Source organism: Pseudorasbora parva, chromosome 14 (genome assembly GCF_024679245.1).
Source record: "Pseudorasbora parva isolate DD20220531a chromosome 14, ASM2467924v1, whole genome shotgun sequence".
NCBI classification, from domain to species: Eukaryota; Metazoa; Chordata; class Actinopteri; order Cypriniformes; family Gobionidae; genus Pseudorasbora; species Pseudorasbora parva.
In genome coordinates, this window is record NC_090185.1 from 17053660 (window position 1) to 17079337 (window position 25678).

The following is a 25678-nucleotide window of genomic DNA, read 5'->3' on the forward strand; positions in this document are numbered from 1 at the left end:
TTCCCCTGGACGGGTGAGCCCTCGGAGGTCCCAGTGGTGGATTTCTGGTTCCACCAGAGCGAGAGGGTCTGGGATTCAGTGCACGTGCAACTCCAGCAGGCAGTCCAGAGACACAAGCACCACACTGAGGGAAAACGCGGACCCACGCCGCGGTACCAGCCAGGCCAGAAGGTCTGGCTATCCACGAGGGAAGTCCGTCTCCGGCTTCCTTGCCGTAAGTGGAGCCCCGATACATCAGACTGTTCACAGTAGACAGGCAGCTGAACGAAGTCACCTACCGCCTTCACCTTCCACACACCTACAAAATTTCACCATCATTTCAAGTATCCTTACTCAAGCCTTTCACTGAACCTGTCCCTTCTTCACCCGCAGATCCTGGTGATGGTGCCATACCTCCTCCTCCTACCATCGACGAGGACCCATCAGCCTACCGGGTGAGAGCCATCCTTGACTCGCGACAACGGAGTTCCCAAGTGGAATACCTGGTGGATTGGAAGGACTACGGTCCCGAGGAGCGGAGCTGGATCTCCAGGAACGATGTGCTGGACCCCAATCTTCTCACTCAGTTTCACCAAGACCACCTTGACCATCCCGCTCCTCGGGGCCGTGGGAGACCCCGTCGCTGCCTGTCCCAGCCGTCAGGAGCTGCTCGTGGAGGAGGGGGTACTGTCACGCCCTCACAATCATCAGTCACTGCCACGCCCACTCGTTCCCCATGACCGGCATTCTGATCATCTGTGCACCATCACCAGCTACAGTACATAAGCACTCCTCACCTTCACACTCACTGTATGGTCTTGCATCGATCCACCCGTGACTACCTGTCCTTCATCGAAGCCCTCACCTGTACCATCTTCGTCTTCATCATCATCTTCGTCTTCACCACCATCATCGTCTTCACCTTCATCATCTGTCGTCTGAGTGTCACCCACCTTCTAAGTATTCACCTGTGTTCGAAACCAAACCTTGCACTTGCACTAATCCCTCTGTGTCCTCGTCTGTGTCTGACATAATCAAGCTGCAATTTTGTCTAATTATGTTGTAAATATTATTTAAGAGGGTTTTTTTCACAGCTGAAATTACCATTTGCAGGATAATTACGCCATTTAATTCCACAAATTACAAGTGTAATTTCCACTCCAAATTGATATTAAACACAAAACATGAATTGAGATGTGGCAGAAATGTCATGATGTTTCAGGGGGGAAATGACAGAATTCTCCAGTTGGACAATTTTTATAAACTAGTCAGAATGAGAAAGTTTAACAAGTTGAACACACCAAAAAAAGCTAGTTTCATTCTGCTTTTATTATTATGATTAGGAATTATTCCGTCAATGTGTGATGAGCTACTGTCGTAAAAAACAGGTTTAGGTTTTTCATAATTCACGCTACTGGACGCCGTAATCAATAAACCATAGAAATGGTTAGTCATGAGCGCTTAATGCGCAAATGTATCCATGTGAGTTAAATCCTAATTTGTATGTTTTGCTGACAGGCAGCAAGGACAAAAATATGTTTGCATTCTGTCACATAATTACAGCTCTCCTGTTGTGCGACGGTCCAGACGTTCTTAAAATCAGAGCTCCATTACAGCCGAAAGCGCTTATGCTCGGCAAAGCCAATAATTAAAAGCATAATGTCTCTGTCTGCTCATCTGGCAGATAAATATATGCATGGAACCACTAACTGGTCAATCACATTCAGTCCCAGCACGTCAACAAAGGACAGAATGCTGCAATCCAAATCGACCCTTTGACGCGTTGGATTACAGGATTTGACAATCTCTTTCAGAGTGAATTGTGTTCAGTGCAAGGGGTTGAATTGGGGGTTAATGGGAAGACAGCTTTGATGGTATTGCTCTTAACAACTGCTTTGATGGCACTTTCATGAATATGGTGCAATTTGGTGTCCCATGTTTAGTAACGAGTTAGATCGACTCTTATCCAACATACAATTAATCCAAAAGAAGAAGTCTTCAAATGTTTCCGTTACACAACTCAAACATGGCTATTTTCGCCTGTCCCATTACAGTAATCTTAATCGACTAAATCCATGAATTAAAATCTTTTGAATTTGTTTACATCTTTTCATTTCATTGTAGTAAAATATTTGAGGAATTATTAAATAAATAAAAAAAGTGATATTTAAATGTTTCTGACATATACAATATGGGACTTTCCTTAACCCTCATTCCTCCCTTACACTTTGTAACAAATCCTTCCTTCACGGGTCAAAATTACCCGCATATAACGCATGCATATAATGTCAACATGAACGTATAGTGAATCGAAAGTTATCCAGGGAGTGTGTGTGTGTATGTGTGTGCTCTTGTTTAAATTACATTGTGGAGACCAAATAATAATAATAATATATTTATTTTGTATAGCGCCTTTAAAAGCAGGTTTCAAAGCACTTTACAGACAGCATAAAAATAAAAATAAAAAATAAAAACATAACAGCAAATGAATAAACACAATGTAAGTACAAGCAAATAAGCACATAATATCAAGTTCATGTAAAAGCAATCCTAAAATAAAATGTTTTAAGAAGAGATTTAAAAGTCCCTAATGAATTTGCTTCCCTGATATCGGCCGGGAGAAAATTCCAGAGCTTAGGAGCATAAACAGAAAATGCTCGGTCACCCCACGTATGAAGCCGCGTCTTCGGGACAACCAAAAGACCACTCTGAGAGGAGCGCAGATTGGGACGTGGTGTGTATGGGATTAATATATCAGTTAGATACTCAGGTGCCAGATTGTGCAGAGATTTATAAACCAGCATAAGGATTTTAAAATCAATACGGTACCTAACAGGTAGCCAGTGCAGGGACTCCAAGACCGGAGTTATATGGTCCCTGGCTCTGACCCCAGACAGTACTCTAGCCGCTGAATTTTGGAGATATTGTAATTTATCCAGTGATGATTTAGATACACCAGCTAGAAGACCGTTGCAGTAGTCAATCCGCGTAAAAACAAAAGAGTTAATCAACTTTTCAGCTACTGAAAAGGATAACATTGGACGTAACCTAGCTATGTTTCTGAGATGATAAAATGATGTCTTAACCGTATTCTGGATAAACGGCTCAAATGACAATGCGGCGTCAAATATGACACCCAAATTTTTTGATTTGGATTTAAGCTCCAGTGCAACGCCATCAACAGACCGAATCGGAGACCCAACCTTTCGCAGTTGATGTGGAGATCCAAGAAGCATGACTTCTGTTTTTGAGCCGTTTAGAGACAAAAAATTATTGGACATCCAACTCTGTATCTCTGAAATACAGTTAGAGAGATGCCCAACGTTCACTTGCTGACCCGGTCTAGTATGGATATAAATCTGTGTATCATCAGTATAAAAGTGATAGTTAAGGTTGAGAGCTTGTAATAATTGACCAAGTGGAAAGATGTACATATTAAAGAGTAAAGGACCCAAGACTGACCCTTGTGGAACACCCGTATGAACAGAACCAACCTTGGACCTATAACCACCCATAAAAACAAATTGACTACGGTCAGTAAAATAGGACTTGAACCAGTCAAGAACAGTCTCTGACAAGCCAAATACATGTTCGAGGCGATTAAGTAGTAGGACATGGTCAATAGTGTCGAAGGCTGAACTAAGATCCAAGAGAATGAGAATGGACGTGGAGCCGGAGTCGGATGCAATTAGTAAGTCATTAGCGACTTTCACCAATGCAGTCTCAGTGCTGTGTAATTTACGGAATCCTGATTGGTGCGGCTCAAATAGTTTGTTTTCAATTAAGTGTTTGTTTAATTGAGCTGCAACCACACCCTCCAAGATTTTAGACAGAAATGATAGATTTGAGATTGGACGATAATTTGACAGATTTTTCACATCAGAATTTTGCTTTTTTATAACGGGAGTAACCACAGCAGTTTTAAGTGCTGCTGGCACCTCCCCAGTTGACAAAGAGTCATTTATTATAGCAAGAACTGAGGGACATAATGCACCAAAACAGGATTTAAACAGGCTACCAGGCATGGGATCAAGTATACAAGTGGTAGCTTTCATACCAGAAACCAGGTTGCAGAGCATTTCAGGTTGAAATGTCCCCATAAGGATAGTAAAACCTGAAATTAACTACATTGTGGGAACCAGCCAGCGGTCCCCACTTTTCAAAAGGCTTATAAATCATACAGGATGAGTTTTTTTTTGAGAAAGTAAAAATGCACTAAGAATGTTTCCTGTGATGGGTAGGTTTAGGGGCAGGGGCAGTGTAAGGGGATATAAAATAAAGTTTGTACAGTATAAAAACCATTACGTCTATGAAGAGTCCCCACAAAGATAGTGAACCAGAAGTTATAAATATAATAAAACGAAAGTCTCTTCGGACATATGAATACTGCAATACTACTCTATAGGTACTCAAGATTGACATGAGAAACTGTGTATTATGTATTATTTTTATAACTAAAATTAAAATATTATATAAATATATTAAAATATAACAATAAAAGCTATTTCAAAATATGAATGAATACTATAATAGTACTACAGTAACACTGAATGTGTCTAACAAATATTTTCTGTTTGTTAGTAAACCACCAACCAACTCACCCCTATTGCTGTCAGTATAGGAACTTGGTATATCCATTTAATATTGCCAGCACTCAGCTCCCAACACCTTAGAAAAAAAAGAGTAAGCTAATATTAGCGGCTATAATATATATAGAAAAGCATGTGTGTGTGTGTGGTGTGTGTGTGTCTGTATGTGTGTCTGTATGTGTGTGACTATTACATTACCGAGAATTTTCGGAAAGCTCACCTTACATCTGCAAGCGTTGCCCTGACGACAGCCCAGGTTGATACGAAGAGAGCTGGAACACCTGCAGTCGCACAAATTAGAAAAAGACAAGATTTATCAACTTTAATGCAGCATACAAGCACAGAAGCATGCCCGACTCTTTCCACAGATTCACCGGAACAACACAAATTTCAATTTGTTTTGTTTTTTTTAAACTGTTCACATCCTACAATTCAAAAGCCTCCTGAAAGTGTTCTAGACCCTCTGTATCTCCCCTGGCCTGCCATTGGTCAAACAAACCATTAGTCCCGCCCCAAACTCACACTATTGGCTGCCCAAAAGGTCAAGGTTTGGCTGGTTAGATGTTTAACCATCTACATTCTTCTTTCAGCAGCCATTAAAATGAAAAAATAAATATAAACTCGATATATTTTTTTTATATATCAACAGTATATTATGTAACATTATTTACGTAATGTTTTATATAATATATTTTTATATAAATGTATCACAGGTTTTTCAGCCATACTCTGACAAAATAAATATGAATAACAATATTTTTTTTAATCAATTCTAAAACAATATATATATATATATATATATATATATATATATATATATATATATATATATATATATATATATATATATATATATATATAGAGAGAGAGAGAGAGAGAGAGAGAGAGAGAGAGAGAGAGTCTAAATTATACATGTTTATATTATAAGTTTAAAATTATAACATTTTCGCAACAAATTATATTTTATATTTATATTTATATACAGTTGACATTTACAGTATTTTAATACTGAAAAAATTACACTTCAACTTTCATATGTTAATACTGTGACAATATGCTAAGTGTAAAGGGCCCAGCAGCCATTGATTTATGATGATGTGTCTCTCAAAATACAGAGTTTATTAATTATGAAAAAGCCAAAAGTAGACCTCAGCAAACAAGTTGCGGCGATGTCTTTTTGATCAGATGTTTCGGAGTGCTCGAGTATGAAACTGTAGCCCTCATTAGGTGGTTACTCCACGGCAAACACATCGATGCCAGGGACATTAATTATGCATTATTGATTGATGACACATTAATGTGTTAAGAACATCAATACGTTGCTTAAGTAATGCACATTATTGTTGACTTTTACAGTGGCTGATCCTGTGCTCTGTGTCATTGTACATCTGGAAGTAGAACAAACATGTTTGGGTTTTGTCTGTCATTCGGCTTTCAACAAAGTATCTGCAGGAACCTTCCCAGAAGTATTTGCACTTCAAAGATGTCTGCTCGGCTTGCCTGGCGAGTATTATGCATCTAACATAAAGTATGAATAACTAAGGCTTTAAATAAGTGTTTCCGCCTCAAAGGACAGCAAAGCGATTTGAGATTCTTGGAAGCAGACATAAACAGAAGCCTCAGATGAGAATTATCATAACAAGCTGTGAAATTGGTTAGGCTACGTCTGGGCAGGGCAAAGAAAACAAGGTTTAAAAATCAAAATCAACGGCTGATTGATTTTAACATGCGCACTCACCCCACCCTATGAGGGTGAAACCCCAAAGATATTTGGAGTCGGAGAAGAATGCCATGAAAATGAGACTGTGAAGGTACAGGCCCTCCACTAGGATCCAGTAGTAGTTGGTTGCCAGGAAATAAATGAAGAATAGGACTGTGATCTTGCAGCCAAACTGAAAATACAAACAATGTTGGTTTTAGCCTGCAATCAACCAATCGCAGCTCATTGTTATGCTGCCTACAAGTCAGACTGACCGTTTTTACAAGATGAATGTGCATAAATAGCAGCACAATGCCATGTTAAACAGTGGGAAACTGTTTTTTCAAAGTTGGGGTCGGTGTCAAAAAACATTGGTCATGGTATTCATATTTTTGCCGAATTATCATTGGGAAATTAATTACTGATAATTAATTAGCATTGTAAATGTGCGGCCAGATTAGTGAAATTTCTGTGAAATTTTGCGAACAAAATAATTAGCAATGTAAGAAGCACAACTCACAAAGAAGTCACTTTACACCGTGCAAAACTTTAGTGCGAAAATCTTTTGCCCCCAAAAAGTCACTTTTCACCAAGCCGTCCAATCACAATGGAGGAGAGGCAGGACAAATACAACACCGAACAAACCGCCACATTCTGCTTGTACAACATCAACAGATGAAAACAAGAAGCAATAATAATGGAACTAAATAATTTAAAACAAGGCCCAGAGCAAATACTTTATATTGTATCGGCAAAACCAACCATCTGTGAAATACTAGTAAAACAAAGTCAAAAAAAGCAAAGTCTCAACTGAAAAAAATCGCTGTGGTGCCAAAACGCTAGCAAGTGCCCACAGCTAGACGTTTTCAGCAAAGCACCTTACATTTTCAACAGGCTGAAAACGCTTTGACTGACATGCGGCCTTAGTCATGAAAGCCTCTTACCTTTAACTTGAATTGAATAGGAGAAAGGAATGTGCATTTAAATCGATTTAAATTCACTTCACTTCTGAGCTCATATGGAAAATTCCAGAAACACTTAAAGGCAGCACTAGTCACACTTATGCAGTTTAAATAAAGCATTTTATTGGTGAAGACCATGCACACTTGAATTGATTTCCAAATAGTCCTGAACTAACGTCAGTGCAGAAAAAGTTCATTTAAGTTATGTTAAAACAAGTTAATTTAAGTAATTGCAGCAAACATTAGTTTAACAATTTCAACAAAAATGTAATTAAACTTGTTCTGGTTCATCAATCTAGATTGCCCTCTTATTGCACTCACATACTGATTCTTGTCAAGAGGCGAAATGGAGACAGTGCTGATGTTGTCCATTAGCATGGTGTCGTACTCCTGTAGCACACCATTAGCATACACCACTCGATCTTTCACGAAAATGCTGGCAGCACGCAGCATGAAAGACACGAATAGATGCATATGGATGTAATTTCTGGTGCAGTGGAGACGCCTGGGACACAAAAAGAGAGAAAATGTATCCTGATCAAAGGAAATCTTGTCAGTTTTGTTCTTTTCCTAAGGAGTCTCTAAAGGGACATGGTGGTCGGAAAAAAATAGGCAGAGCCTATTTGCACTAAGTGTAAACATTTTGTGAGCGAACTCAAAGTTTCTCAGGGAACGCAAACATTTTGTGAGGGAACTCAAAGTTTCTCAGGGAACGCAAACATTTTGTGAGCGAACTCAAAGTTTCTCAGAGGAACGCAAGCATTTTGTGAGCGAACTCAAAGTTTCTCAGAGGAACGCAAGCATTTTGTGAGCGAACTCAAAGTTTCTCAGAGGAACGCAAACATTTTGTGAGTGAACTCAAAGTTTCTCAGGGAACGCAAACATTTTGTGAGCGAACTCAAAGTTTCTCAGAGAAACGCAAGCATTTTGTGAGCTAACTCAAAGTTTCTCAGAGAAACGCAAGCATTTTGTGAGCGAACTCAAAGTTTCTCAGAGGAACGCAAACATTTTGTGAGCGAACTCAAAGTTTCTCAGAGGAACGCAAGCATTTTGTGAGTGAACTCAAAGTTTCTCAGAGGAACGCAAACATTTTGTGAGCTAACTCAAAGTTTCTCAGAGGAACGCAAGCATTTTGTGAGCGAACTCAAAGTTTCTCAGAGGAACGCAAACATTTTGTGAGCGAACTCAAAGTTTCTCAGAGGAACGCAAGCATTTTGTGAGCGAACTCAAAGTTTCTCAGAGGAACGCAAGCATTTTGTGAGCAATAACATTGTTTCTCAGGAGAACACAAGCATTTTGTGAGTGAACTCAAAGTTTCTCAGGAGAACGCAAGCATTTTGTGAGTGAACTCAAAGTTTCTCAGGGGAACGCAAGCATTTTGTGAGCGAACTCAAAGTTTCTCAGGGGAACGCAAGCATTTTGTGAGTGAACTCAAAGTTTCTCAGGAGAACGCAACCATTTTGTGAGCGAACTCAAAGTTTCTCAGAGGAACGCAAACATTTTGTGAGTGAACTCAAAGTTTCTCAGAGGAACGCAAACATTTTGTGAGTGAACTCAAAGTTTCTCAGGGGAACGCAAGCATTTTGTGAGCGAACTCAAAGTTTCTCAGGAGAACGCAAACATTTTGTGAGCGAACTCAAAGTTTCTCAGGAGAACGCAAGCATTTTGTGAGTGAACTCAAAGTTTCTCACGAGAACGCAAGCATTTTGTGAGTGAACTCAAAGTTTCTCAGAGGAACGCAAGCAATTTGTGAGCTAACTCAAAGTTTCTCAGAGAAACGCAAGCATTTTGTGAGCGAACTCAAAGTTTCTCAGGGAACGCAAACATTTTGTGAGCGAACTCAAAGTTTCTCAGAGGAACGCAAGCATTTTGTGAGCGAACTCAAAGTTTCTCAGAGGAACGCAAGCATTTTGTGAGCGAACTCAAAGTTTCTCAGAGGAACGCAAACATTTTGTGAGTGAACTCAAAGTTTCTCAGGGAACGCAAACATTTTGTGAGCGAACTCAAAGTTTCTCAGAGAAACGCAAGCATTTTGTGAGCTAACTCAAAGTTTCTCAGAGAAACGCAAGCATTTTGTGAGCGAACTCAAAGTTTCTCAGAGGAACGCAAACATTTTGTGAGCGAACTCAAAGTTTCTCAGAGGAACGCAAGCATTTTGTGAGTGAACTCAAAGTTTCTCAGAGGAACGCAAACATTTTGTGAGCTAACTCAAAGTTTCTCAGAGGAACGCAAGCATTTTGTGAGCGAACTCAAAGTTTCTCAGAGGAACGCAAACATTTTGTGAGCGAACTCAAAGTTTCTCAGAGGAACGCAAGCATTTTGTGAGCGAACTCAAAGTTTCTCAGAGGAACGCAAGCATTTTGTGAGCAATAACATTGTTTCTCAGGAGAACACAAGCATTTTGTGAGTGAACTCAAAGTTTCTCAGGAGAACGCAAGCATTTTGTGAGTGAACTCAAAGTTTCTCAGGGGAACGCAAGCATTTTGTGAGCGAACTCAAAGTTTCTCAGGGGAACGCAAGCATTTTGTGAGTGAACTCAAAGTTTCTCAGGAGAACGCAACCATTTTGTGAGCGAACTCAAAGTTTCTCAGAGGAACGCAAACATTTTGTGAGTGAACTCAAAGTTTCTCAGAGGAACGCAAACATTTTGTGAGTGAACTCAAAGTTTCTCAGGGGAACGCAAGCATTTTGTGAGCGAACTCAAAGTTTCTCAGGAGAACGCAAACATTTTGTGAGCGAACTCAAAGTTTCTCAGGAGAACGCAAGCATTTTGTGAGTGAACTCAAAGTTTCTCACGAGAACGCAAGCATTTTGTGAGTGAACTCAAAGTTTCTCAGAGGAACGCAAGCAATTTGTGAGCTAACTCAAAGTTTCTCAGAGAAACGCAAGCATTTTGTGAGCGAACTCAAAGTTTCTCAGGAGAACGCAAGCATTTTGTGAGGGAACTCAAAGTTTCTCACGAGAACGCAAGCATTTTGTGAGTGAACTCAAAGTTTCTCAGAGGAACGCAAGCAATTTGTGAGCTGACTCAAAGTTTCTCAGAGAAACACAAGCATTTTGTGAGCGAACTCAAAGTTTCTCAGAGGAACGCAAGCATTTTGTGAGCTAACTCAAAGTTTCTCAGAGAAACGCAAGCATTTTGTGAGCGAACTCAAAGTTTCTCAGAGGAACGCAAGCATTTTGTGAGCTAACTCAAAGTTTCTCAGAGAAACGCAAACATTTTGTGAGGGAACTCAAAGTTTCTCAGGGAACGCAAGCATTTTGTGAGCGAACTCAAAGTTTCTCAGAGGAACGCAAGCATTTTGTGAGCGAACTCAAAGTTTCTCAGAGGAACGCAAGCATTTTGTGAGGGAACTCAAAGTTTCTCAGGGAACGCAAGCATTTTGTGAGGGAACTCAAAGTTTCTCACGAGAACGCAAGCATTTTGTGAGTGAACTCAAAGTTTCTCAGAGGAACGCAAGCATTTTGTGAGCGAACTCAAAGTTTCTCAGAGGAACGCAAGCATTTTGTGAGCGAACTCAAAGTTTCTCAGAGGAACGCAAGCATTTTGTGAGGGAACTCAAAGTTTCTCAGGGAACGCAAGCATTTTGTGAGGGAACTCAAAGTTTCTCACGAGAACGCAAGCATTTTGTGAGTGAACTCAAAGTTTCTCAGAGGAACGCAAGCATTTTGTGAGCGAACTCAAAGTTTCTCAGAGGAACGCGAGCATTTTATGAGCAAAAACAACGTTTCTCAGGAGAACGCAAACATTTTGTGAGTGAACTCAAAGTTTCTCAGGAGAACGCAACCATTTTGTGAGCGAATGTAAAGATTCTTGGGGGAACACAAAATATCACAAGTGTCTAAAAGTTTCTTGGGGGAATGCAAAACATTCGCGATAGAATGCAAAAGCATTGACAAATAATTTTATGAGCTCCTTATTTCCTCCCAAACTGGCATCATCTCAAGCTCTTCATTGACATGATTGCAAACAAGTTAACAAACTTTTGAAAAAAACTTTATGATTGGCACAATTGTTTGTTGTGGCAGAAATGGCAACTTCAAGACGGTATCACAATTTTTTTTTTTAAACTGATATAAATTATTTACATAAATTGAATAGTAAATATTTTATCCATTTTATTTATTTATATTATCAATTGAATAATTATTATTTTATGATTATCTGGGTCTATAGCAATAAAATCATGAGCATAAAAATAATTTGAAAAGTAATAAAAAATAAATGATGGATGCATAGTAAAAACGTTTTAAGTTGATCTTCATATCAATGTTATTTTAGTATCACTGATTTGGTTAATATTTTAAATTTGATTAGATTTTTTTATTTAAAGATTTAGTAATTTTGCTGTGTGTTTTTATAAAAAAAATTTATTAGGTTAAAATGTCTATATAATAGTTGTTAAGTTTTAGTTTATAGTTTTTGTTATTTTAATCCTTAAAAGTAAGCAAAAACAAGAAATTCTTCCTTGGCAAATATTTGAAAAAAAAGTTTAAGATTTTTTTAATATTTTAGTTAATGTTTGTTTTATTTCAATTAATGAATTGCTTTAGTTAATGGTTTTAGTTTTGCTTTTAGTAGTATAGTTAATACATTTGGACTCAATACAAAACCTTTACTGGACCTTTTCAAATTGAAAAAGCAGAGTACAAGTTGTTTAGTTATAGCAGAAACTCACTGGGGAACTCTTCAGCTAATTTAATGTCTGAAGGTCTTTTGAGATGAAGACTGATACTATCTGAATCCCGCATGAAGCAGCCACTTGTACTTGATTGCTGTGCAACATCATAATGAACACATGGCGTTATTAGTGTTTCTTTAACTTGCCAGATGGGATAAAATTCTGCTGGGTATGAAAATGTGTTAACTTACCGAAAGTATCCAATGATGAAAATGGCGACCAGCAGTGAGCTAAAGGACACAGCATAGCCAACTGTGTACATGATGTGCAGCCGCTCAAAAAAGTCCTTCTGGAAACACAACAACACTTGAGCCATCAAGTAATCTCAACCAATGAAGCGTGAATTATTATTATTTTTTCGCTAGGCATTCTAAACATGGTCTCCTAAGACGTTTGACATTTGAATCTGTATAAGCAGCTTTATGTCTTGAAATAAGACTTTGTGTCATAACACACAAACCTAACTACATCTCATTGGAGTATTATAATCAAAAAGTGAATCTTGGATGATTTTCAAACTTGTCAATAAGACATCCCAACCTCTTCCAAGCCTGTTTAATTGGACTTACTTTGTCCTTTTCAATGCCCGGAGCCAAGAACCGCAGACAATCTGAATAATTGACCCAAGTTCTGTTCTCCACCGACACCCACGACCCATTCAAGTTGCACTGACGGTATGCAAATCCTAAGAAAAACGAGATACAGAACAATTTGACAAGATACAGCTCTGGAAAATATTAAGAGACCACTCTAAGTTCACGCCACTGTTAAGTTCTCAATTTTTAATCCAGAGCTTTATTTTTAGGTCTTGTTGAAGAAACTGGGGCAATTTGTTAAAAGACGTTTTGCTGCTATGTACCTTTGTGGTTGAAGTCGTACACATAGCCGGGACATGGCACTTTGGTGACGGTTCCTGGGGAACCTTGAGGCCAGCAAACCAATCCGTCCCATCCAGGAGAACAGACCTCATCTGTGTTCACAGTGTGGAAACCATGATCACATTTTATGGGATGGAAATGCAATCTCAGAGTAAAGACTGTGAGTAAAGATCCCTAATTTCTGGTATTGGCTAAGTTTCAGTTTTTTGTTCTCAACCCAAGATTCTGCATCCCAGATATCATGCAAATCAGAAAATATCCTAGCTATGTTTTCTCAGATTTGTCTGCAGTCAGAGATGAAACAATTTCTCGAGTAGACTACTGATCTGACAGGCTAACTTTATAATGCTATTTAGTGATGGTTAACAATGTCTCATATGTTTCAGTTCTTTGTTCTCTGAAGAAATGCTTGAGGAAACATCTCAGACTAAAGACGTGTTTCTACTGCAGGAACTTTCCCCGGGAACTAGGGTCTTTGGGGTGGTACTCGGGGAAAAAAAGTTCTGGTGGAAACACAGTAATTTTGGTGGAAACAGCTTTTTTTTAAACTATTACCTTGCGAGCAGGGACCTGGAATTTCAGACCCTGGTCCCGTGATTGAAACACAACGAGTACCACCCCAAAGCTCCTAGTTCCTGGGGAAAGTTCCTGCGGTGGAAACACAGCAAAAGTTCAGGAACAGGACTGGTGGAAAAAGTTGCTGGACAAATTGTTTCAGGTAATTTTGGTGGAAACGTGGCTTTGTTGATAGTGATACTACTGTGATATAATGGCAAGAAACACTGCTCTGTTAAAGGGATAGTTCACTTTAAAATGAAAATTCTGTCATCCTTTACTCACCCTCAAGTTGTTTCAAACCTGTATGAATGTCTTTCTTCAGCACAAGGGAAGATTTTTTGAAGAATGTCAGTAACCAAACAGTTAACTGGAGCCATTGACTTCCATAGTCGGAAAAAAAATACTATGGAAGTCAATGGCTCCAGTTAACTGTGTGGTTACTGACATTCTTCAAAATATCTTCCCTTGTGTTCAGCTGAAGAAAGAAATTCATACAGGTTTGATAGAATTGATATTCTATCAATAACCAGCGTAGATGAAACTTTGCATGCTTTTACAAAGGGAAGAAATTCCTTCTGCATGTGTTTTATTAAAGTCCAATTGCTCACTCAAACCTAGCCTAATATGAAACCTAATTAAAACTGTTTAAGTCCATCGAGGAATGTCTTAAGTAATTACAGTTTCTTTAGCAACAGATTGTAATAGGGTCAAAGTGAGACTTCACGAATTTAGTGTTTCTGACAACATACATTTTCACACATTTTCCGATATGACACCGAATGTAGCTGTACTACAAAAGATCATCATAAAATTTAAAAAAATCATGCTTCTCTGAGTTTGAAAACAATGAAGAATATTACTTTTAAGAATAGAATATTATATATTTAAGAAAAATCGTGTGTGAAAATTTCATAACATGATTTATTATGAAAGGAATAGCCTCAAAGCAGACGCTTTATCTTTCCTCAAAGCTCATTGATTCACCGCTGTTGTAAGTCTTCATTCTAGTTGCAAGAATTCCGTCAAACATTGATCCAACCTCCGCAGAACAGTTTGGGGAAAAGGGCAAGGTCCCTGTATGGAAGCACCACTCCAACTGGTCAATTCTCTGAAGGGAGAGGAGAGTGTCCACGGCGCTACGAGAGCCTGATGCTATTTAGAAACGTTATTCAGAGAGGATGAATCAGCACAGCTTAATTCAACCTGGTGGTTTGCTGATATCATTTGAAAGAAAGAACATCAACAAGCTTTGTCTGTGCAAACATCTATTTGTAGACTTCGACGGTCATTGGGGTTGAGATGTCACGGGCAGGGCACCATGTAGTCTTTCACACTTGGACATTATATATATTTCGAATATTCAGAGAATGTTCCAGTAGTTGCCATGGCAAATGGAGGATCAGCGAGGGCACGCAACAACCTGATGCAAATGACAACGGCTACACTCTAATTACCAAATAACCGATATTAGCAAATGTTGCCAAACAAAAGTAAACCTTTTTTTTTAGCTTTCATGTTTACCGTGCATTTGAAAAAGCAGCACAAATGTCTAAATGAAAATTAAATAATTGCAAACATATTATTTGGACAAAAGCACATTTTTATAATAGGTGTCGCCAGGGGTTTTCAAACTGGGGTCCTCCAGAAGGTTCAAAGGGGTCGCCAGAAATGTTCAGAGAATAAAAAGACAGCAAAAATGGTTAAAGTCTAAACAGTCTAACCGTTTCATTTTTAAATGTTTCTCTCTTTTCTTGTTGTATTCAAACTTTCTAGAATTGTATGTTTGCTTTGTAGTTTTTCTCACTATAGTCCCCTTTATCTCCCTTACTGGGGTTTTAAGACGGCCTTCTTAACGCAGTACATAAACTGCTTACATACATTTATTATTTTATACATTTTATACATCAGGTTTATACATCCAACATTACGTATAGCCAATTTAAATTTGGAAACAATATGTTGTATTTGTAAAGTCACACTTACCATTCCTACAGTTGAAAGGTTTTTCCATACAGAAAAATGTATAGATGGATATTAGGAAGGGCGTCTCTCATAAAAGGTTTTTCATATTTGGGGGCCCTTGGCATCATAAAGTTTGAAAACCCCTGGGTTAGGCAACAACACTGGAGATTAAACGCATATCATTTGGAAAGATTTAAAAGGTTTATGCGACAGGAAAATTCTGGTCTTTGAATTTGATTGGCTGAGTGGCATTCCAATACCGCAGACCTATAATAGTACAGCGGCATTTCATATTTTAACTGTTGATAATTCTTTAACTCTTTCTCCAGGTTTCATGGCTATGCCAATTGGGCGCTCTCCATTCGAAGACTGCAAATCTAGGCTGTCACATCACTAAGCGCCATCAAAAACCGTCTCTATTTGAAGGATCCTTGGAAGTCAGCCTTATTTTTGCATGCTCCAATTGGCTTTTTTGGAAGTAGATATCAGATAAATGCCTTTTTGTGATGCTTAACGCTGCAAAACAACTCTTTGCCGATTCAATCAATGCCGATTAGGAATTTGCTAGATTTTGTTGAATTGACTTCTACAGCTCATGTGTGTGTTTTATGGAAGCAGTATAGTAATAGTTTTGAAAAAACTTTAGGGTGGGTTGCACCAATAAAGTTAAATGAAAGGGTTAGTGCACCCAAAAATGAAATTTCCTTCATTGATGACTCACCCCGATGTCGTTCCTCACCCGTAAGACCTCCGTTCATCCTCAGATCACAGTTTAAGATATTTTAGATTTAGTCCGAGGCCTTTCTGTCCTTTGAATGTAAGTGTGTGCCCACACTTACTTATTAGACTCTTTTGATACGACTCTATTGAGCATTGTCTTCTCTTCCGTGTTTGTTTTCAAACCTCAAATAAAGAATCAAACGGTCGTGAATCAGCAGACTGATTCTTGATTCATATCGCCAATGTCACATGATTTCAGCAGTTTGCCAGTTTGACACGCAATCTGAATCATGATTCATGATCATTTGATTCTTTATTTGAGGAACACGGAAGAGAAGACAATGCTGAATAAAGTCGTTTTTTTGTTATTTTTGGACCAAAATGTATTGTCGACGCTTCAAAAGAGTCTAACTAACCAACTGATGTCACATATGGACTACTTTGATGATTTTTTCATTACCTTCTGGACGTGGACAGCAAGTGGGCACACACTTACATTCAAAGGACAGAAAGCCCTCGGACTAAATCTAAAATCTTAAAATGTGTTCTGAAGATGAACGGTCTTACGGCTGTGAAACAACATTGGGGTGAGTCATTAATGAAAGACATTTCATTTTTGGGTGAACTAACCCTTTAAGCAACATTTTCAAAATTCTTTATTGACCACAGAAACTCTCTCACTGACGCAAGTAGCTCTTGCAGATAAAGGAAATATCCTTCAGGTGTCTTAATAAACTGCTACGTAGAGAGACTGTTACTGATCAAGCAGGAAATTAAAACATTGTGCCCAACTACCACACCCGAGATTCAGTTTCCATTGGTTATTACATTTTCACACAAACACGTTGACTTCAATGCATTCTCTAATAGCCAAATCAAATCTTTTGGATTTGAAATCATTCCACTGTGTGAGATATGACACGGCATGTACAATCTTGTGCAGCTGAATTTAAGTGTCTCCATTCACAGGAGCTTCTGATTCAAAGTTCAGTGATTATTTTCAAATATAGTGCTCAAATAATCTCTTAAATTGTGCCTGCCTCAGCACCCTAATTCAGAATTACACAGGTAATCAGTAACCTTTCAATTTTAACTTGGTACGCCTGGTCAGCTAACACATGGATGGACCAACACATGAAAAATGAAAAAACAACAACATGGAAATTGGGAGAAAAACAATAAATGTGCGTCAGCTTCTCCAAACAGCAGGGTGACTCACAAGCCGCATACAACATTAATCAGTGACATCACAAACTCCCTTCAGATTTCAGAAGGATTGTAATGATGTGCAGAAAGTGCAGTACTTTTTTCATGTTTTTCACATCCGAAAGCAGTTACACATTGAAAGTGTCAGCACATTTAAAGCCTTTAAAAGACTATTAAACTTGGTATTGTATGGTATGGGGTCCTTTTATGCTTTTTTACAATGTTCTTTCTTTAGTGCGTAATGTGTCTATTTGAGCATGAAAAGGTCTGCAAAGCTACAAAGTCACTCCAAAGGGAGTAATTCTCTATATCATTTCGCACTGAAACACCCTGAAATGCCTTGATTGTAGTCACAGCATATTACTTAAAAAAAAAAAAATATCTGCCCAAGTCGACATGCAAACAAAGGGTGAGGTCTGGTTGAAGTGCATTAATATTGTGCCCAAGAGAGGAGGCGGTTTATCACCCCTGAATTGAAACCCCATTTTTATCCCCTCTAAGGCAGACTAACTTATGTAATAGTGGTTGAAATGTCTTTTAACTCTAATCTTCAGCAGTTGAACCGCAACCTTTTGCCGTGTTCTTACCATTGAAGCACTGACTGCTTTCTGAACCACACAGTTCGGTGCAGGTCAGGTGTGATAAATGACATTTAAGAGAGGTATAAAACATAAAACTACCACTGTGAAATGTACTGAACGAATCTTATGAAAAAAAATGTCAAACTGACACCTTAGTTAGCTTAGTTAGAAGTGTTTACAGCACCTCAGAAAGCCTCCGAATCTGATATTCGCCTCTTATGATGAGGAGTTTTACATTTCCAACATGGTAGATCAGTCACACCAGACTGGGACCGGTTGACCAATCAGAGCAGAATGTGCTTTTCTGAAGGCGGGTTTAAAAAAAATTCTTAATCCTTTGTAACAAATCCTTCCCTCACGTTGCGGGTCAAAATTACCTGAAGGAAGCATGAGGGAGTGTTGAGAAAGAGGGTTAAAAACAGCAACAATGTAAATTATTAGAAAAATTATGAGTGTTTTTTTTTACATTACATGATTGAATGATCAAAAGTGTTCTAGTAGACCCCATAAACAAAACTATGAACTTACTTAAAATTACAAGCAAATACTATTTCAGTTTATTTCTCATTAATTAAATGTGTAACTTGTCATTTGTTTGGATTATTTGTGAAACTATACTAGCAATTTCGAGTGAAAATTGTTTTAGTTGTTCAATTCTTGCTACGGTGAGAATCTATTTTGGGATTCAAACCCACAATCTTTTAATTACCATTCCATCTCTTTAACACCATATAGTGCACTTGCATTTATGCTGAAAAACTGTGACAATGTAATTTACTGTAAAAAAATAAATAATAATAATTCACACATATGACTGAATGAGGCCAACTTGAAAAGTGAATAAAAATCAATCAGTCAAAATCGATATCCTTGAATCTGCCTCAGATTAAACACAAAAACTGTAAATGCTGAGATGCATACATTCTTACATGAGTCCAGACGGTTTTGTGATTGTAAGCTATTTCAGGATCTAAATAAAGACTCAATGCAGAGAAACCAAAGGCATTTGAACAGAAGCAAGAGGGATTCAAGCTCAAAATCCACATGAACCAACCAAAGATCTTCTAATGACTCGGATCTTGGATCTCTCTGGCTGCAGATTTTGACAGATAAGTCCTCTAACAGATTTAGATGTCACATTCTGTTCCATGGATTAGGCTTCAGATGTGAATTCACACATAATAAGCTTTTAAACTAATGAACAAATGGCATACATGTGTCCTTTTATCTCAATCCTCCCATATTTCTATCAGTTATGCAATTGATCTTTCCTCTCATCTACCACTGAACATCAAAACATTGTTCGGAGTGAAAAATGTTTAGAGGACAAGCGGTATCGGTAAGGTCTTACCGGCAGGGTTGTGTTCTGAGATGTTCTGAAGGCACTGCAGTTTAATGTCATACAGCAGGAGAATTTGTTCCTGAGCTGTTAAGCCTTCAGGGTCCAAATGCTGCTCCGAGACAAGAAAACAAAAAACAACAGAAATTGTTGGTCTGAGTGTTTGACTTCAGTATCTTGGATTTGATTAGACCTCCAGTCAGAGGATTCAGAGATGCTATGGAGTTTTAAAACCACCAACAGACCTCATGACAAGCATCAGAAGACAAGGGTTAAATTAAGCGTTAAATTAGATGGAAAGGTAGCATTTTCCATTTTCAAACTTTCGCAATGATCCTGATAAGAAGAAAAACATTTAGATCTAAGACACTATGTTCAACACTCAAATATTACATGAATGTTTTAGGCTTTAAAATAAAATGTGAGATGATTTAGAACAAATAGTTTGTTCGTCTTACCTGTGCTTCGACTGAAGTACCAATCAGAACTTGGACAAATATCCACAGTACTATAATCCACATTATGAAAGGCTTCATAGCGTTTCAGATACTTATACAAATGGACTATATTCTCAGATGATGTGTTCAGTGGTTTCTCTGTGCGTAAAGCTCTGTGTGTGCCGATCCTGCATCTCCAGTGATTTTACTCAGCTCCATATTCGCACTGGAGAATGAACTCCGCATCTGCTGAAGGAAAAGTGGATTGAATGCCACCACCCACAGGAGAAATACTCCTTCAGAAAAAAAGAGAGATGGTGCACCTCTGCGCAGCCAGTGGTGGGGTGGAACCCCCTCCTGAAATGTGAAGTGAATAATTGAAAGCCATTTTTTTTCCCCTCTCGCATTTGTTTATCTTGAATTTCAAAAAAACCTTACTAATTAAATTAACAGATGAATACATTTTTTCTTTTAGAAAAAATAAATAAGTTATTGGAATAATAATAATATAAATAAACAACAGTGATGCCTATTAATCAAAGAGATACAGAAATGTTAAGGTAATCTCCAGGATGGGAATTATTGTGTGTGTAGGTTTTCGTAAATGTACATTCAAGCGTTTTCTAACATTTTGCCACAGAAGTTCATTTAGCATAAATATGCTAGCGAGTGTAAGTTCGTTGAGGATTTGCAAGTTGCATAGTCATAGTACGTAAAGTTTGTTATCGCACTGCACATTAAACCTTAAGTAGATCAACTTTATAGTAAGATGGGGACAGTGCAACGACCAAAATGGCGAATAAGCCCCGCCTTCTAAATAAAAGAGCATATTGATTAGTTGATTAGTATGTTGATTAGTAAAGTCATCACATCACTGCAGCTGCTGTTAGAAGCTCCGGTTGCTATAGAAACAGTCAAGCATTCTGAGATGCACTTAATCCACCATTAACCGAGGGAAGAGAAAATAAGAAGAGATGCACGCTTAGGACTGCGCATGGAAAACGCAGTTTTTTTTGTCATGATTCAAGCGTTAAATTTTTTTTTTAAGAGACAGTTGTCAGATTCCATTGGTGATTTCGGAAATTAAATTAAATTGTAAGTTTGGCGAACGGTTTTGGAGAATTTGATGTTTCCCCATTCAAAGAGATGGGAGCTGCACTTGAATGTCCAAGAGGCGTTTTCAAAGATGGCCGCCGAGTAAAAAGTCCTAAAGGGACTTTGACTAACAAGTGATAAATATCGACTCATGTCAGAGTGCGCTAAATAGACGACTATAAACAGAACAAGTTACCAATAGCAACAATATCCCGCTCGAGGGTTTTAGTTTATAATTTTTATTGCATGCTACAAAGACTTTACTTTATGAGTGTGATACTGTAAGGGACACAAGGAACTATATCAGTTCCATTAGGAAATAGACAAAACTATAGGCTATTGCGATTCACTTTATTTATTATTATTATACATCAAAAATATATCAGCCAATTTGTATTGTATTTTTTAAAAGGTGTTGATGGCCAAATAAAAAAGGGCGCCAGAGACAATAAAAAAAGAAAATACTCGATAGGTATTTCGATAGAAAATAGGCACTGGAAACGCCAGATAACGGTGCGCAACTGCGCTTTGACGCGTTTCAGAAAGATCCCCCGCAAAGTTCCTCAGCATGAAGAAGACTCTTTTATTACTAACTTGATTTGGATGATTGTGTAGTCAAGGGATCCCTGCAGTGGAAGGAGAGAGCTAAAGCCTGTTTAATGAACACAGCAGTCATTTTGATGTTCCTAAATCCGAACCACTGAAGATGCAGTGGCTAAGTTTTGTTCTCAAAGGGAATCTTACCCCGATCAACGTCAATGCTTTCATGTTTGCGCAACGCAAATCACAAGTGATCCAAGACCTTAGGACTCACACCTTAGGACACACACACACACACACACACACACACAAATGACTGCACACAGAGAAAAGGGGTGTCAAAATGTACCTTTTGGGGTACAACAGCTTGTCGCTGAGGCAGTACCTTTAAATCTTTGTACCTTTTCTACTCCTAAAGGTGCATATTAGAGACCTTAAAGTACTACTATGAACCATTTTATAGTAAAAAAAAAAAAAAAAAAGTCCTTTTAAGGGTACTGCCCCAACGACAAGCTGTTGTACCCCTACAATTTTGACAGCCTTTTTCTCTGTGTGTGTATGTTGTTGAAATAAAAAAAGTAACAAATCAGTCCCTTGTGGGCAAATCTTAACCCCTGAAGAATTAATGGAATCTGAGGAATGCTATGCTGCTATACATAGAAAAATCGAAAATGCTCAAAAAAACAACAAAAAAAAAACAAAGGACCCAGCGAAACAGCTCATTTGCTCCATAAAGCTATCACGTCAAGTCATAATATAAATAATGTATACTATTTTTTTCTCCAAAGGTCGTCAAGACACCCAATGTGAGATATTCCGAGCTGAATTAAAAGGGCTATGCATGAACTGTTAAGTTTTTTTAAATATAAGTTGAAAGAATGTGCTTAAATTATATTATTTACTGATAAAATCTAGTCATTTAAAGGTATATAAAATATTTTTAAAAATATCCCAAAAAATTGCATTAAAAATAGAAAAAATGATATAAAAATAAAATGATATATGTCTGACGTGCAAAACCGTTTTGCTTGCTACTGCTAAGGTTTAGTCGCATACAATAGTCCATAAATCGAATCATGTCCTCATAAAATGTGAGTAAAGACACAAATGTTGACAGGCCACTAAATACAGTACATACCACAGAGACGGACGTCCTGCTGTTGCTGTTTCTCCTGTTCAATTTATTTCAGCCTCCGGATCTAATTCTGGATGATATATCTATTAGTTGAATCTGATTGATAGCCATGGGTTATTAGGGTAACGTTTTCTTTTCCACGCTTGAGGATGTCACAGCTTTCACACACTCTCATGCAGTAGCTGCGCACTCCTAATTCTTTAGCTCCGCCCACACTCGTTTTTTTCCGGAAAGACTCGGTAGAGCGTATCTTTCATTTATAAATATAATAAAACTAAAGACTTTTTCGGAGATATGAAGGATGCAATACTATATAAGTACTCAAGATTGACTGAAACTGTGCCCTATATTTATGTGTGTGTGTATGTGTGTGTGTATGTGTGTGTGTGTGTGTGTGTGTGTGTGTAAAATCTCATTCTATTCCGCTTTTTTGATGTTGTCTTTTCTTGTAAGAAGGACAACTCAGCCCTGAAGGCTGCTTGATTTTCTGGTGGAGTGTGAAGCCCACTTTCAAAATATGTCATCTTCAAAAAGTTTCTTTCTCACTCTGTCTCCCTCTTTTTCTTGCTGATTTCTATATTTAAATCCTCTTTTCTGTTGCACTCTGCTAGGATTTTGCACCCTCCTCTGCATTCTGGGCAGCGCACCACATGTTGCCATTGTTTTATTTGAATCCTATTCATTTGGGTCGTCCATCCTTCTCAGATTAGTGCTGGACTGCCTGTAATCGACACTCAAACCCATCATTACTGCTCAAACCCGTCAGATTGCAAAAACACTGTACAGAAATGGAAGACTGAATGCATAGTGCATACTGTACACTATACAGTGTACACCTTCAACTGTTCCTTTTATAATTTTGTATTAAAAACTATGTATCTTTCACTAACTGTGCGTATGCACAAAATTTGTGCGTGAAATCTGCTTACAAACGGAAGTAATTTAATAAATAAATCATGACTCATCAATGACTTTCATTCTAAAATAACTCTAGGTGGCCTGATAAATGTGTTAAGATTAAATTTTCTGGTGGTTTAAACTTGTTTTGAGGGTTGTCATGGCGAAAGTGCATCTTTGGAGAACATCATGTTTGCTGAGATTGACGAAAGGAAATTATGTGTGGAAAGCCCTTGTATGGACATGATTTGGATGTGTTTTATACAAATCAAAAGTCATGGGAGTTGCGATATCCTTTTCTTACCGATTGGGATATGGCAGTGAAATGGCTTCTTGAAAAAAAAGTACGGTGGTTCTTATCTTCTGTTGATTCCGAAGGGCAGTACTAAATAATAATAATAAAAAGTGTATTTTTTTTTTAATCAAACAAAATAAGAAAAATCTTCATCCTGTTCAATAGTTTTCACCCCCCGGCTCCTAATGCATCGTGTTTCCTTCTGGAGCATCAGTAAATGTTTAAAACTTTTTTTAATAGTTGTGTTTGAGTCCCTCAGTCCTCCTCAGTGTAAAAAGATGGATCTCAAAATCATACAGTCACTACTGGAGAGGGTTCAAATATGAAAAAATGCTGGAAAACTGAAGGATTTTTGGGACCTGGAGGATTTTTCTGAAGAAGTTGGACAGTTGAACTGCTCCAGACAATCAAAGGAACAAGCATCACAAAACTAAAAAACAACAACAACCGTGGATCATCCAGATGACAAAACAAAGTATTAAGAATCAAGGGTTCATAAACTTTGGGGTCCTTTTTTATAAATTCAGCTATTTATTTAGTCTTGTGGACTATATGTAAACATATTTCATGTAAAATATATGTACTAAATAAAAAAAATAGCATGCATTTTGTATGATCCCTCTTATTTTGTTAAAGTTGTTAACATTTTCACAGATTCTACAGGGGGTGTGTAAACTTTTGAGAATGTACACTGATAAGCAAAATATTATAACCACCTGCCTAATATGCTTTTGGTCCACCGCGTGCTGCCAAAACAGTGCCGACCTGCCGAGGGACCCCACCAAAACCATGAAGCTGTGCTGTGGTTTCTGGCACCAAGATGTTAGCAGTAGATCCTTCAAGTCCTGTAGGTTGTGTAGTGGAGCTGCCATGGATCAAACTTGTTAGTCCAGCACATCCCACGGATGCTCAACTGGATTGAGATCTGGGGAATTTAGAGACCAGGGAAACACCTTGAACTCCCTTGAAGTTCCTCAAACCATTCCTGAACGTTGTGTGCAGAGCAGCAGTGTGCATTATCCTTCTGAAAGAGGCCACAGCCATCAGGGAAAATTGGTCTGCAACAATATTTAGGTAAGTGGAATTTGCAAATATACATCCACATGAATGGTCGGACCAAGGGTTGCCCAGCAGAACATTGTCCAGATCATCACACTAGCTTTAACTGCTTGTTGTCGTCCCACAGTGCATCCTGGTGCCAACAGAGTCATACTGCAAGTACACATAAAACTCATTGTTAGTGTACTGCCTCCTGTGAGCCAAAAAAGTAAGAGAGAGAAAAAGAAACAGAACCCTTTAAATAAGGCCTGTGTGAAAATGGAAACACGAGCGTGTCGATGAAATAATGTGTGTGTGTGTGTGTGTGTGGGAACACATCCCTGAATGCAACAAGCGTTTGCTTCCACTAAATCAAGCGTGAGCGTGGTGAATTTTGTGGTAGAATATTTTCCGCCCCAAACGAAAGCAGAAACCAAACAGAAATCGGTGACGTGCAATAAAGTTCATATGAAAATCACAAAGAATCAACAATGGAATCTGTCAAGTGCATGAATCTTTCTTTGAAATCATTTCTAAAAATGTTAGCATGACACAGACGGTACATGAATTTATTTTCCCTCTTCCATGATCTTCACAAAAGGGTTGTCATAGGAACCAGCAAACGCATTCCTAAATCAAATATACTGCTTTGCGCCTTTGCACTTGCCACTTTTTTGGGAGCTGCTTAATAAATATTTAAGGATGTGTTTGTAACTTCAGTTGAATGAAAAATCACAGATGACATTTCTTTAAGTTGCTCTTTAAATAAGTGCTAGTTCCAATATTTCATTCGTTTGTAGAATGTCCAGGATATATAATGCTCTCTTTCTTCCTCTATCTCATCTTCTCCACACACTTTGTTTCACCAAAGAGCAAAGTATGTGCTCTAAAAGTACTTTCTGGACCTAAGGAAAAAAAAAAACCGGATTCAGAATGTTTGATCTGTAAAAACAAGCTCTGACAAATGAAACATTAGATAGTATGTAATTTGATTGTGTAATTTAAATATAAATTAATGTAATTTGATTAATTGTACTGCAAAAATCCATTCACTCATATACCTTCAGACCAATTCTGAAAAACTGT

General features: G+C 38.1%; 1 protein-coding gene across 7 annotated transcripts in view; it reads right to left on the reverse strand.

Moving 5' to 3' along the window:
* pth2rb (parathyroid hormone 2 receptor b) overlaps window positions 1–25678 on the reverse strand; it is a 44604-nt gene that overhangs the window by 14129 nt on the left and 4797 nt on the right. For 2 of the 7 annotated variants that reach the window (XM_067415689.1, XM_067415690.1), the window contains 9 exons: window positions 24271–25497; window positions 19168–19267; window positions 12771–12881; window positions 12481–12596; window positions 12103–12200; window positions 7551–7734; window positions 6307–6460; window positions 4789–4849; window positions 4581–4647 (listed from right to left, as the gene is read on the reverse strand). In XM_067415689.1, the coding sequence (XP_067271790.1) occupies window positions 4581–4647; window positions 4789–4849; window positions 6307–6460; window positions 7551–7734; window positions 12103–12200; window positions 12481–12596; window positions 12771–12881; window positions 19168–19267; window positions 24271–24426 (1047 nt within the window). In that variant the 5' untranslated portion in view covers window positions 24427–25497. Of the gene's footprint in view, window positions 1–4580; window positions 4648–4788; window positions 4850–6306; window positions 6461–7550; window positions 7735–12102; window positions 12201–12480; window positions 12597–12770; window positions 12882–19167; window positions 19268–19613; window positions 21662–23563; window positions 24217–24270; window positions 25498–25678 lie in introns of those variants that run through there. The other 5 variants (XM_067415695.1, XM_067415693.1, XM_067415694.1 and 2 more) reach the window with 5 other exon arrangements.